The 15,323-nt window shown below is 46.4% G+C and overlaps 1 protein-coding gene across 1 annotated transcript in view; it reads right to left on the bottom strand.

Annotated features, from left to right (window-relative positions):
* HIP1 (huntingtin interacting protein 1) overlaps positions 1-4,085 on the bottom strand; it is a 98,956-nt gene extending 94,871 nt beyond the window's left edge. Inside the window, exon 1 of the mRNA XM_074264108.1 lies at positions 3,930-4,085. Coding sequence (XP_074120209.1) covers positions 3,930-4,049 — 120 coding nt within the window. The 5' untranslated portion in view covers positions 4,050-4,085. The remainder of the gene's footprint in view (positions 1-3,929) is intronic.
* Positions 4,086-15,323: the final 11,238 nt, after the last annotated feature.

A 15,323-nucleotide genomic window follows, 5' to 3' on the forward strand; every position in this document is an offset into this window, starting at 1 on the left:
GGGGGCAGCTTCATACTCCAAGCAGAAATGTGGTGCTCTGCCCCCAGTTTTGCTGAAGGAAAATGGGCTCTTGTGTTTCTCAAGTGACTTCCCTGTTGACAGATTTGCGTTAAAGGAAAGTACGTGCCTGGCATTGGGGCCATGGCCAGGGCCGGAAAGGGGCCCCCTTGCTTCAGCCGACTGCTCTAGGATCACCGGATCTGGATTAGAAACCTAGGAAGACCCGAGTTCAAATCCAGCCACAGACTCCCACTAGCTGTGTTCTAGCTCTAAATCTGTGACCCGGTGTCCAGGTCCCCTCAGCCACTTCAGCTGTAAAAAGGAGGGTCCCTCCTGTTTTGCCATAAGTCTTACTCAAACAGGGAGCTTCTGGGCTGGTTCTGGTGGCCCTCCTATCTTTATTACAAACAGGCCACATGTCCCCCCGGCCCGCCCCCTACACACATGCATCCCTACGTGGGCATGAGACCACTGGGGGGCTCCCCGCCCCTGCACATGCATACCTCCTCCCAGCCGAGAGGCGCCAGGTCCGGCAGATGCCGGCAGGCCCGGGAGGTTCCAGAGCCCTGCCCTCGCCCGGCCCAGCCCAGCTGGGCCGTCCCTAGATGGCTCCCAGACCTACCACGCCTGGCTCGGAAAGTTTGCACAGACCTAATTTCCATCAGCTCAGAGGGTTAGCGTCTTCAGTGGATTTCTCCATTTTGTTCCAGATTCTTCTCAGCTGAAACCTCAGAATGAATTTTTCCCGGTTTTGAAATGGTCTTTATTTATTTATCCAGTTCAAGGGGGCGGGATGGGGGTAAGGAGAGAACCCAAACCAAAAACAACCCAAAGAAAATATTTGCAATCGTCCAGACATGAAAGCAACTATTCTCCACTCCAGCCACAACAGGGAACAATCTCCAAACAATCTCGGGGCCTCTGACTCCGAAGATGAAGGCAGAGAGAAGGCTGCTCGCGGAACTGGGGCCTCACATTCCAGATGGAGAGATAAACCACCTTCACCCCGAGTGGGCCCGTGGGAGCGGGGGAAATGGCTCACTTCCTCTCCGAGATGCCATTGTGCAAGGGGCCAGACTTCTGGGTCCAGATCACGGCCAGCCATTGCTCACAGTGCCACGGGGTGCCAGGGATGGAATGGGCACAACACTTCCTCCTCCTTCCCGGCTCACTTTTCCCCTAACCCAGGGCTTCCAAATGTCTGTGGAACTTGGTGAATTTCCCCCCAAATACTTTTATAATTGTATTTCAATATAATTGTTTTTCTCTTCCATCCTATATTTTTATTTTGTGCACGTAAAAACATTTTTTCCCTGAGAAGGGGGTTCACAATCTCCATTCTGCTGCTATGACACAAAGTTAAGAATTCCTGCTCTAACTTGAAATCCAATTTTTTTCTTTCCTTCTTTGGATAGTTTTAAAATTAAAGAGACGGACACGTGTAAAGCCCTTTGGCGAGGGTTCGTGAAGCGAGAGGAGGGGATGCGGCCCGGTAGTCAGGCTCACAGGAAAGGCCCCCTGGTCCAACCTCCCTCACTGTACAGAGAAGGGAACTGAGGCCCACAGAAGTTAGCTGATGTACCCGGCGCCACCCGGGACATGTGGGAGGCTGAATCTTCACACAAGCACACGTTGTCTGGCCCCAAAGCCGCCATTCCCCCACTGCGGCCCCGAAGGGCTCACTGCACTTTTTACAGGTTTGAGACCAGCATGTCCTGGTGTGCAGATGTTACCCGAGAGATGCTCCAAGAGCGTTGGTTAGTCCTCCTTGCCATGTCTCCAGCACCAAGGGCAGGGCTTGGCAATCCATCCAGCAATCAACATTTATTAAACACTTACTGTGGTAGAATTCAAAATGAGGCAAAAGACGGAAACTGCCCCAAGAAGTTTACAATCTAAAGGGAAGACGATAAGCAAACAAATATGCTAAATGTGATAAATAGGAGATAAGGGAAGGCTCCGGAATGTAGAGGCCTTGGGGAAGGTGAGTTGGGGGATTTTAGTTGGGGCTGCAAGTAAATCAAGGAGGCCAGAGTGGGGGTGGGGAGAGAGAAGGAATGCCGAATAAATGCATTTACAGATAAAAATTGGGAAAAAGCAAGGATTATAGTCTGGCTAAGGACACCCTCTTGGTAAGGCCGGCGCTTACTAGGCAAAAGGGATACGGGAAGCCTTCTGATTGGGTGTACTACAAGGGAGCCAAAGCCTAATCTCAGAGCGCTGCCATCTACCAGTCAGGGTGCCCCTCTGTGCCACCAGAGAAGGTGCCCCCAATTTTCCTGGCATTCTTTTGCCCTAATCCCATGGTCCTCAAGCTTTTTAAATGGGGCCGTTCCCTGTCCCTCAGGCTGTGGGAGGCCGGACTAGAGTAAAAACAAAGGCTCACGCTCTGTCTCCGCCCCTCGGCCCGTTTGCCATCACCTGGCGGGGCATAAACCTCCACAGCGGCTGCAGGTAGAGAGCCCCTGCCCTAATGGAAAGCACTCCTCCCAGGGTTTCCTCTATTGTATCTCTACCACTTAGTGTGGTGCCTGCACACAGTAGGTGCTTAATAAATGTTTATTGATTGTTTTCCATTGCACAAATCTCTTCCACCTTTTTTCCCCAGAAGCAGTGAGGTAGGGTGGAAGAGCGTGGAATTTGCAGCCTGCGCCCTGGGTTCCAATCTCCCCTCTGCCACTGCTACCGGTGTGACATCATCTCCGTCGGTTCCTGCGTGCAAACTGAGGGGACGGAAGGACACACTCTCCAAGGTCCGGAGAGGCGGTTTGGAGTCAGGAGAGGAGCTGAAACCCTGGGCCAGAGCGCCGCTTCCTACACCGGTGGTCGTGGCCCCAAATGGGGGGGCAAAACTTGGCCCGGTCACAAGTATCACAAGTTCTGCCAAATTTTAATATGTAACAATAACCGAGCCGCCATGTCGTCAGTGTGCCCGCCTGCTCTCATCTTTAACATACGCTAAATTACACTGTCCTAGAGGAAGTTTCTTGAGATTATGAGGAAAGGTCTGACTTGTACACTATTTTATACCCGGGTCTAGTCCGTGTTTCTCCGGCAAACTTTGTGAAACGTTCGGGAACCCCTCCCCCCTCCCCCCGGAGGACTTGACTTTGAGTCCTCAGTTTCCCCTCACAACAGTAACGGCACGGCCCCCTCCCCCCCCCCCAGGACTTGACTTTGAGTCCTCAGTTTCCCCTCACAACAGTAACGGCGCGGCCCCTCCCCCCCCAGGACTTGACTTTGAGTCCTCAGTTTCCCCTCACAACAGTAACGGCGCGGCCCCTCCCCCCCCCATGGACTTGACTTTGAGTCCTCAGTTTCCCCTCACAACAGTAACGGCGCGCCCCCCTCCCCCCCCAGTTGGGACGATCACATTGGGTTCACGCCTTACACCCCGGCTCTGGAGCCGCTGGCCGCTCTCCCCCGAGCCCAGCTCCCTTCGGGCCCTCGGAGTGGCCCCTGCCAGGCCGCTGCCCGCTCCTCCCCCCACGTCCCCCGAGCACGGGCCGGGGCTTGTCCCTCCCCGGGCCGTCCCCCTGCACGGAGGCTCCGGGCGGGCCTGTGGCGGAGAACTGCCCCTTCCAGACCCTCCCGCGGCTCCGCCGCCCCCGGGGCCGCTCCGAAAAGCCCCCGCCTGACCGCTGGCCGGGGCCGCAGACTTCCCCGCGAGGCGCGTTTAGACTTTCCCACCGTCGCCGACCTGCCCAAGATTCCTCCCACAAGATCCCCGGAACTCCGAGGATCCCCCTCTCCCAGCATCTTTCCCGGCTCCCCAGAGATCCCCTGGTCCCCCCCCCCCCCGATCACTTCGCCCAGATCCTTCAGGATCGCCGCTCCGGATCCCGCTCCTTCGCCCTCGATCTCCCCGGACCCTCCGGCATCCTCCGGCCCCGCCCGGAGCGATCCCCGGGGACCCCCGGCGGCCTCACCTGGCTCCGCTCGAAGCTCTCCCGCTCCGCCGCCTCGGGCCCCGCGCTCGCCCCGCGCCGGCTCAGCACTTTGGGCAGCGGGTTGGGCACCTGCTTCATGGAGCTGGCCACCCGGTCCATGGTGCTCCCGGACCCGCCGCCGCCGCCGCCGCCGCCGCCGCCGCCGCTGCCCGGGATCCCCGCGCCCCGCCCCTCGTGCTTCTCGCAGCTGGGATCCGGCGCCAGCGGGCCCGCTGAGTCCGCCCATTAGCTGAGGGGCCCGTCAGTTTCTCCCTTCCGCCCCGCCCACTCGTCCCAAGCCCCGCCCCTCCTCTTAGAAGCTTCCCCCCGCCAGCTCCCGTCCCCGCTATCTCTGTTCTAATTGGTTAGATCCTGCACGGGGGCGGGGCACTAGTGGTCCCGCCGCGTGCCAGTCACCAGAACCATAGTCTATTGCGCTGGGGCAAGGGCGGGAGGAGGGAGCGGGAGCGGGAGTGGGAGGAGTCCCACCGAGAGCCGGAGCCCCGCCCCGCCCCGCCCCGGCCCCAGGCCCTCCCGGAGCCCGTTATCTCTCCCAGCTAGCTGCAGGTGGGCCGCGCGCACCCCGCCTTTGTGGGAGGGAGGGAGGGACGGAATGTAACTTCGGGGATCGCCCGGGACGGCCCCCACGCGGCCGGGAACAGAAGTCATCTCGGCTGCTCTGCCGGCGCAGCCGAACTGGGGGGCCCAGAGCCGCCCCCTGTGTAAGGGCCCAGGGAGCCGCCGCCGGGCCCAGTGGAGGCCAAGCGGCGTAATTACTCCGGGCAGTGTGAGGAGGGGGCCGGGCTGGGAGAGGCGGACATTCCTCTTAGGAGTGAGGGGAGCCGCAGACCCTTCCCTGCGCTCCCCGCCCTGCCTTCTCTTCCACCCCTCGCAAAAGCCCACCGAGCTTTCACGTCTCCCACCTCAGTAAACTCAGGGCTGCTTGCCCTGTTTCATCCAAGGAAAGTTATAGACAGAATATTCTGTCACGTGATCAGACTTGGTCCAAAGACATCAATCCCACTTCCTTGGAGGCGAGGTTTTTTTTTTCGGGGGGGGGGCATTTTGCACTGGTGTGTGTGGGGGGGACTAGGCCACACTATCCTCACATCAGGGCAAATCGTTACTCAGATCGGCCCTCGAGTTCCCTGGATCTGGATCAGAACTCGTAGACATTCGCAAGGGATCTATTCCAGAGATCCCTGAGTGACCGCTGTAGAGGATCACAGTCAGTGGGGGAGGGATAAGACCCTTCAGTCCAGAGGGAACCTGCTGACAAGGTCTGGTCCGGCTCCCGGCTCCCCGAGGGCTCCCGGCCTTCCTGAGAAGTCAGGGGCCGCCTCGCCTAGTGATGTCATTGAAGTCGAGGGATGCCAGGCGGAAGGGATACCGGCGGCAGACCGCGAGCAAGAGCAAGTTGTCCATGGGCTCCCACGTGCACAGTGTTGTTTTTATTACATTATATAAAGGGGAAGGTCCTGAAATAAACGGACTCCATTTCCCACCATCCTCGGGAGTCGGGCCTGTCACTTCTCCACTAGGAAAGTACATTTAACCACCCGCGTGGGGGCTCCAGAAAGCGGGACACGACAGACCGGGGCTACTGTTCTGTTCTGTGACAGCTACACGCAGGGGTTTACTTTAGACAGAAGGTGCTTCTGACTCCAGCCAAGCTTCTTTTAACTCCTCCATTCTCAACCCTCTTCATTCTTCTGATTCCTTCCTCCAGCTGAACCGGCCTCCTTGTTCCTCACCGGAGACTCTCATCTCCTGCCTCCTCGCTTTGCACACGCTGCTCTCCTATGAGCCCCCACCTCATATCTCCCCTTAGAATTCCTGGCTTCCTTCAAAACTCTGCTCAAGGACCAGCTTCTGCAAGAAGCTTTACTGGAGTCATTTCCCCAGCTACTAGTAACTCCCTCCCAATTAGTCTGTAAGTTTGCACATGCTTTTATGTTCTTCACAAGAGTCCTTACGAGTACTCAATGTGTTTGATGCCATTCCCACGGTGGAGAATATACAGACATTCAGCAATTGGTTCTAGTCTGCCATGCCATTGGTTGGGGAAGCGTTTCTAATAAGCTCCTGATAAATCTAACTGAGACGCATTTAAAAGGCACCAAACACATGTTACTAGTGATTAGAGAAACACAAATTAAATGAACTGTGAGGTACCACCTCATATCTACCAGATTGCCTAAGATAGCAAAAGAAAAATGATAAATGCTGGAAAGTGTGGGAAAAAACAAACGAGACACTAATGCATTGTTGGTGGAGTTGTAAACTTGTCCAGCCGTTCAGGAGAACGATTTGGAGCTATGCCCAAAGGGCTATCAAACTGTCCATACCCTTTAACCCAGCACTACAAGGTTTACATCCTAAAGAAGTCAAATAAAAAGGGAAAAGACCTACATGTATAAAAATATTTGTAGGAGTTCTTTTTTGGTGGCAAAGAATTGAAAATTGAAGAAATGTCTATCCATTGTGGAAGGCTGAACAAATGGTGGGATACAATTTTAAGGGAATACCATTGTGCCTATAAAAAATGAGGAACAGGATGGTCTCAGAAAAACCTGGGAAAACCATATGGGAACCAATGCATGCGAAGTGAGCAGAACCGGGAGAACATTGTACACAGTAACAGCAATATGGTAATGTGAAAGACTTAGTTACTCTGAGCAATATAATAATTCATGCAGTTCCAAAGGATTCCTGATTAAAAAATGCTAGCCACCTCGAGAGAGAAAACCAATGAACTTTGAATCCAAATTGAATCATTCTTTCCCCAATGAAAGAAAAACAAAACAAAAAGGCAGCCAAAATTGAGTTCCTGGACGCTGGTCCTCATTCTTGCCCTTATTCAAATGAAGGGCAAGGACTAAGTTTACAGTGGAAAGGGCCTCCCACCTTCACCTCGCCATCAAAACTGCAGAAATGTATTTCGTGAGCATATGACTCTCTTTTGTATCTATGCTTTCTTTCTTTTAGATGAAGGAGTTCTGAGATTGCTATTAGTTTGTGAGTTTTGAAAGATCAGGAAGCTGGCACTTGAAAGAGAGTCCATGCCAGGATTTACCAGAAGCCAGACAGTAAATTTGGCTCAATCCAGCAGTAGCAAAATTGTGGATCCACAATCTGCTATAATCTATTTGGAAATGAACTTGGTTAAGTAAATGTTATGTAGAAATGATTTTAAGTCTGAGCCCACTCTCCCCAGAGATGAGGGTGGTAAAAGGGAAAGTGTGCTCCCAAAAATGCTTGTTTTTTTTGTTCTTGCTATATCTTCTAAATAAACGTCCCCCTTTACAAGTTAATATAGTAATTGGTAAAACTAGAATGCTAATTACGTGGCTAATAGTGGGGTAATACTGGAATGGGGGCTCAAGGTATTAGCTTATGAAAAAGACACTGAATCCCTCAGGTATACTTCGGAACCCTAAAGGGAAATGTAGTCAACCTCCCTATGGAAGAGTGAGTACAGAATATGTTTATATGTACATGGTATCTCTTTCTACAGCATGTAAACTCCTAGTGGGTAGGAGCTGCTCACTTTATATACCCATAACCTAGTATAGTACCTAATATATGGTAATTGCTTAATAAATTCTTATTGTTGATTGATTACACAAGGGAGACCTGCCTCTCCAGGACATTAGTTTTTTACACCTCATAGCTTCCTGTGATTTACAAACAAGAAAAGGATCTGGGCACCCATGTCCAAATGTGGGTGGCATGCAGTGCTGACGGAGGAACATAGCCCCGATCAGGAACTGGGCAGAAGCAGATCTAGAGGCCCATAGTTGGAGTCTGCAGTATGATTTCATTCTCTTCCAAGCCAAGATTTTTTTCATGTCCCCCTCCCTTTCAAGATACCCAGACCTCATCTTTACCTTTTCAATACTCCAGCTAAAAACCTTAGTTTAAAAAGGCCAAGGTCTCTCACTGCATCCAGAATAATCTCCAATCATCCTGATCTATATTTTACTACTGGATCTAGATAGCTCTAGAGGAGAAAGTGAGGGTGGTGACTTTGCACAGCCCACTTAAATCCAAGTCACTTGTATATCAAGACATTACCACCCTGATGTCATGGTCCTCTTTGAGAATGAAGGACAAACTATGACAATGACAAACCCAAACAAGGTAGATCTACTGTACGTTCCAGGCTCTGCTCACAGAAGTGAAGGTCAGGGTAGCACTTGAGAGGGAGATGGTGATGATTGCCAGAGCTCAACTCAACTTACATGATACCAAGATTCCTGTGCTTGCATTCCAGAGGAAGTAACTTCCTCTCTGGTCTGTTTTTCATAGAATCATAAACGTAGAACCAAAGGAACCTCAGGGCCTCCGTAGCCTGATACCTTCATTTATAGATGAGAAAGTGGAGTTCTGGGTAGCTTAAGTGATTAGTTACATGGCTGATGAAGAGCCAAGATTTAAATCTACAATCTCTGGCTCCAAATAGTACTTCCCCCAGTAATTTCCTCTCATTCCTTGTTTGTATATGAGGGTTAATATTGATGGGGCATTGGGGGAGGGTGAAGATTGTACCCAAATATCCTGATTTCTATAGTAAGAATGTATTTCAGAGTCTTTCCTCCCCAATATCATGTCTTCAGCTATATAATAGCAAGGAACCATCTGCCACTATATGATTTTAGATAAATCACTTGGTATTTTTGGATTTCAGCTTCTTTTGTTATAAAATGGAGGGTCTTCACTATTTAGCAGTCCTAGAACAGCTAGGAACCCCTGAGACCCTTTCAGGGATTCAAAATTGAATTCAAAATTCAAAATTTTATAATTATACTAAGAAATTATTTGTATTAACAACATAAACAAAAGCTCTTGGGTGTCCTCAATAATTTTTAAGAGTGTAAAGGTGTCCTGAAGCCCAAAAGTTTGAGAATCTCTTGTCTAGATGACTGCTAAAGTCCTATGAATCAGAGAGTACTACTAGATAGTAGGGATAGTGTTTTGCTAAGCCCCCATTCAAAGATTATCTGCCATATCATGCCAAGTGACACATGAAAAAGATATTTACTTGAAATAGACCAGCAAGGTAAATGACCAGGAATCATCTTTCCATTTGCAAAGGGCTACTGTCTTCTATAGATTTCCCATGTCACTAAGGAGAGAGGGAACATTTTCCTTGGAGAGTTCACATGGGGTTATACTCTGGCTCTGAAATGAAATGCTTCTCACAGATCTGTTGGCTCAGTCTTTCAGCAATATACCTTGCCTCACTGATATTTACTCTGTTCTCTGCTGTTGTTCTGTCCTATCTGTCCCAAAATTGGCTACTTGCTTTTATTTTTTTAAGCTTTTTATTTTCAAAACACTTGCATAGATAGTTTTCAACGTTCAACTTTATGTTCCAGTTTTTTGTTTTCCTCCTCTCCCTCATTGGCTCCCCTAGCCAGTAAGTAATCCAATATATGTTAGACATGTGCAATTCTTTTATACATATTACCACAGTGATCATGCTGCACAAGAAAAATCAGATCAAAATGGCAAAAATGAGAAAGAAAACAAAAAACAACCAAAAAAAGTGAAAATACTATGTTGTGATCCACACTCAGTCCCCAATGTCCTCTCTTTGGGTGCAAATGGCTTTCTCTATCACAATGTGGGGAATGTAGAGACAAGGTGAAGAACTTACAGGAATGTTTAAATTCTTTTTCTGCATTTTATGATTCATTATTTCTATGTCTCTGTGACCTGCATAAGTATGTTGTGTGTTAGCCAATATTTTAAACTTTAGATATATTTACCTGACCTGAAATGATGACATTTATCACTATTCAATGTTATCAATATTAAGATTATTAGTTGAATGCTGTTAGCTTAGTAATCTAAAATTTGAAGGTCTGTTGGCACCCGTGTCTAACATTCAATTAAGGGGAGAGGGCACCTATTTCTCAATGCTCCCCAACTTATGATGTAATCCTTTGTAATAGAAACCTTCCATTCCAATCTCTCCAAATAGCAACAACCAATTGGATGCCTCTCCTTCCCCTTCTCAATGCTCTCTTACTTGTGATGTAATTTCTTGTACAAAAGCTATGTATCTTTACTACTTCTTTAGCTCTCCTACCTGGAGCTTTCTCTTTCTTATCTCGAGATGGAACGGCTCATTCTCCGGAGGTTTTCAATAAACAACTTTTCTGCTTTCTACTGAGTGATCTCTGAATAGTCATTTTGGATAAGGGTCTTCTACATCCCTCACAACAAGACCACTGGAACTGGCTTGAATCATCTCCCTGTTGAAAAGAGCCACATTCATCAGAAGTACTCATCGTATAATCTTGTTGTTGCAATGTTCTCTTGGTTCTACTCACTTCACTCAGCATCAGTTCACATAAGTCTCTCCAGGCCTTTCTGAAATCATCCTGCTGATCATTTTTAATAGAACAATAAAATTCCATAATATTCATATACAATAATTATTCAGCCATTCTCCAATTGTTGGGCATCCACTCAGTTTCTAGTTCCTTGCCACTACAAAAAGGCTGCTATGTTTTCATAGATTCATAGATGTAGAACCAAAGGAATCTCAGGGCCTCCATAGTCTGATACCTTCATTTATAGATGAGGAAGTGGAATTCTGGGTAGTTTTAAGTGATTAGTCACCTGATTGATGAAGAGGCAAGATTTAAATCTACAATCTCTTGACTCCAAATAGCACTTCTCCCAGTAACCCCCTCTGACTCCTTTTTTTGTATGTGAGAGTTAGTATTGGGAGTGGGAGATGAAGATTGTCCCCAGAAATTTGACTTCCTTTTTTTTTGGCAAATTTTCTCTATTTCCCTAAGCCATGCCTATATTAAGAATGTATTTCAGAATCTTTCCTTCTCAATGACATGTCCATTTTTGCCCATGTGGGAGTTTTTCCCTTTTTTAATGAACTCTTTGGCTTATAAGCCCAGTAGAGACACTGCTGGATCAAAGGGTATGCACAATTTGATACCCACTTTGGGCATATTGCTTTCCAGAATGGTTGGATTAGTTCACAACTCCTTCAATAATGCATTAGTGCCCCAGTTTTCCCACAACCCTTCTAACATTCATCATTATCTTTTCCTGTCATCTTATTGGATACTTTTTTTTTTTAAACATGACGCTTTGGCCTCCCCCAAAGTGGGCTTTTTCTCCTCTGAATTGCTACTAAAGGATGGAGCTGTCTGTAGCATCTGGGGCTTCTTTCTCAAAGTAACAATAATTAATCTTTTCTGAGATCTTCCTGGACAAAATAATCCCAGTACTAATCAGTATATTTTCAGTAGTTTTTTTATTTATTAGGCCCACAGACACACATAGCCAGCCTAGAAGAAGATTTCCTAGCCAAAATCTTTTATTTTGGGAAAGAGCAGGACAACCTTGCTCTGTCTCATTGGGAATTTCCCCTGGCCTTGTAATATTTAAGTTGGAGTGAGTAAACATATTTCAGCTGCTGTCATGTCTCTGGCATCTTCTACCAGGACCATTCAGGTTGCTCTGGATCTTCAACATGCCGCAAAGAGATACCTGGCAACATGTCTTTTAATGTTCCCCAGAATCTTGAAAGCTATATCCAAGTCACTGTCATCTTTACAGATGCCTTTAAGGTGAATGTGACAATCAGTATGCAAATAGTGGGTTAGATTAGATTTGGCAGTAATCCAGAACTGTTTATGATCTTTGCTGGCAAAGAGAGAGTGTCATGATTTATGGAAAAGAATCTGGATTCAGAGTCAAAGAGGCTGTGTTCTCTAGTACTGGTTATGCTGCTTAACATCTCTAAAATGATGGGGTTAGATTAAGGAGTTCTAAGCTACCTTCTGCTTCTAAATCTAAGATCCAATGGTTCTAGTTGGTAAGTTAAGTCTGACATACGTGGAAAAAAACCTAACATTTTAAGGAAGGACATGAGCTCTATTAGATGAACTACTCCTTGCATTTGTAGCTCTTATTGTTATTATTATTGGGGAATGATTCCCAACTGATAAATGGTAAAAGGCTATGAATAGACAATTTTCAGATAATGACATTAAAGCCATATATAGTCATATAAAGATGCTCTAAATCACTATTGATTAGAGAGATGAAAATTAAAACAACCCTGAGGTACCATCTCACACCTTTCAGATTGGCTAAGATGACAGGAAAAGATAATGATAAATATTGGAGGGGATGTGGGAAAACTGGGACACTAATACATTGTTGGTAGAATTGTAAAATGATCCAACCATTCTGGAGAGTAATGTGGAACTATGCCCAAAGGGCTATAAAACTGTGCATACTCTTTGAGCCAGCAGTGCCATTACTGGGTCTGTATCCCAAGAAAATCATAAAGGAGGGGGAAAGACCTACATGTGCAAAAATGGTTTTGTGTGTGTGCTATTTTTGTGGTAACAAAGAATTGGAAAATGAGTCATGTGCATCAGTGGGGAAATGGGTGAATAAGCTGTGGTATATGAAGGTAATGGAATATAAGTATTCTATAAAAAATGATGAATAAGCTGATGGTAGAAAGTCCTAGAAAGATTTACATGAATTGATCTGAGTGAAACAAGCAGAACCAAGAATACATTGTACACAATAGTAGCAAGAATGTGCTCAACCATGTATTCAACCATGAAACGCTTGGATCTTCCCATTAGTTCAATGATCCAAAGCAATTCCAATAGACTTTGGACAGAAAATGCCACCTGTAATCCAGAAAAAGAACTATGGAGACTGAATGTAAATCACATGCTATGTTCACTTCTTTTTTCTGTTTTTTTTTTCCTCTCATGATTTTTCTTTTCCAACATGATTCATAAAGCAATGTGTGTTAAAATAAATTAATTAATTAAAAAATACAATAAAATTTAATTTAATTTTAAAAATGGTTGGGGAATAAAAGAATTTATTTGTTCTCTGTCACAGATTTAGGTATCAATGAATGGATGGGGTAGGGAATTTTGGCTCAATGAGGCCTTCCCAGAGCCACTGAAGGCTGCCTGTCTATTCTGTCAATGAGAAAGGCTTCTCTAGGTGCCCTTTTAGATGGATTGATTGCATCAGCATTAACTATTGTGTCTTTTGAAATTAGATGGCATCACCAAGAGAAAAATCTTGATTTTTAGAAGGCAGAGCTTTCGTTCTTAGTAGATCAGGTACTTCTACTCCTAAATCTATGTACCTTTCTTGGAGTCTCGATGAAGAAGCAAAGGACTGACCTGGGAAGTACATAGGAATACAGTCAAGCAGCACACCAGTCACCATTTCAGTTAGAGTGGCAAGGCTGGGAGAGCAGCCATCTCTCTCTAGACAGCTGAGTCAGCAGGCGGCATCTCCTGGCCCCCATAGAACTGCATTATGGTTAATGTGTTTGCTGGATGCTATCTGTTCCCTGGGGGAGGAAGGCATAATGGGTCCTGCAAAAAATGGATTAATAATAGAAAAGAAGATGACATCAAGCAGAGTAGGGAGATGAGGAAGGGGGAGGGAGAAAGACTAATTGATGCTGAAGAAAACAACCATATCCCAGCCTGTGTCTAAAGCCCTTCCCCCAGTTAGCAGCTACTATAATGGGGCTGTAACTAGGAATTCTGGCTCTAGGGCAAATTCAACTGAATAATGATGATGATAGGATTCATATAGGACTGAAAGATTTGAAAAGTCTTTTTCATACATTATCTCATTTGATCTTCATTATAACAACCCTGTGAGATAAGTGCTAGTACTCCTGTTTAACAGATGGTATAGCTGTGGTTGACAGCAGTGGAATGACTTGCTTAACATCATATAACCAATAATTGTAAAATGATCCAATAAGGTTTTTGACAAAGGATTGAAACTCAAGTCTTCCTGTCTCTAGTATTCTCTCTACTCTTCCATGAAGGTGCATCTGGTTAGGGATTGGGTGGAGCCAGAGAGGAAGGTGCCCGACTAGAGCATGGTGGTGGGGCCCCTATAGCAGAAGATCCAAAGGATCAGACCCTTATGCCCTCTCACCCCCCCAAACACCACTGCCCAGGAAAGAAGCTCTCATGGTCCCTGCATGCTGTGTCTGTGACCATTGCTGAAGCAGGCGGGAAGTCCTAGAAAAGTCCTGGACTGTTCTTGGCAGCAGTCTCAGGCACATAATCTCAGAAGCAGAGTCACGGAATGTTCAAACTGAAAGGACCCTTAGAGATCAACCAGGCTTCCTCCCTGCCCTTTTAATCTCCAGAACTGTCTTAATATCTGTTATTTCATTGGGAAGAAGCTCAGGCCGTGACAATTCTCATGCCCCCAACATTTTCTGCCTGTGTGACTTCACCCCTCCCATGCCTCAGTTTCCTAATCTAGGGGCTAGCCTCCCAAACTTCCTCAGCCTCTGTGACCTTGGGAATGAATTTCCTTTCTGGGGTCAGAAATGAGGCACTTGCCCGGTGTTGCCCTTCTTGGCAGGGCAGTCAGGTCTCAAGCTCTTTGACCCTGTTTGTATCATGGACTGGGGACTCCTTTGAATAATATTTTCAAAGCACAAAAGAAACTACGTGGGATCACAAGGGAAACCAGTCATTCTGAAATAAAGTTGTCATTGGTTTTCTATTCAATGTTATGAACCCTTTGAAATCTATCCACGATGTCGTGGGGGGAATTGAGGGGTAAACTCCAGGTTAAGAATCCTACTCTGTAATCAAGCCTTAATTCCTTATTGATCAAAGAGCATTTATTAATTGCCTATTATGTACCAGACACTGTACTAAGTTCTTTGAATTGGATTACAGTGCCTGTCCTCAAGGGGGTTACATTCTAGCAAGAGACTGGATGTATTTGGATAAATGTATCTAGTTTATAAACAGGATAAATACAAGGCCATGTTGATGGGGAAGGCCCTAGTAGCTATAAGGCTTCAAGCAGGCCTTATTGAGAAGGTGTCAAATGAGTTAAATTCTAGAGGAAACTAAGGACGCAAGGTGGTGGAATCAAGGATGGGGTTAAATGTTTAATAACTGCATTTCTGAGGTGGGGGAGGTGGGGAATGTATCTGGCACATGATTAAAGCAAATCCCCATCGTTAACATTTTCCCCATTATTTTCTTAAGCCATTTATTTATTTGTTTGTTTGTTTGCATGGATAATTTTTCCAACATTAACCCTTGCAAAATTTTTTGTTCCATATTTTTCCCATCTTCCCCCCATCCCCTCCCCTAGCTGGCAGGTAGTCCAATACATATTAAATATGTTGAAATCCATGTTAAATCCAATATATGTGTACATATTTATACAGTTATCTGGTTGCACAAGAAAAATCAGATCAAGAAGGAAGGAAAAGAAAAACTGAGAAAAACCAAAATGCAAGCAAATAACAACAGAGAGTGAGAATGCTATGTTATGGTCCATACTCTGTTCCCATGGTTCTCTCTCTGGGTATAGATG

This window comes from Sminthopsis crassicaudata, chromosome 4 (assembly GCF_048593235.1).
Source record: "Sminthopsis crassicaudata isolate SCR6 chromosome 4, ASM4859323v1, whole genome shotgun sequence".
Classification (NCBI taxonomy): domain Eukaryota; kingdom Metazoa; phylum Chordata; class Mammalia; order Dasyuromorphia; family Dasyuridae; genus Sminthopsis; species Sminthopsis crassicaudata.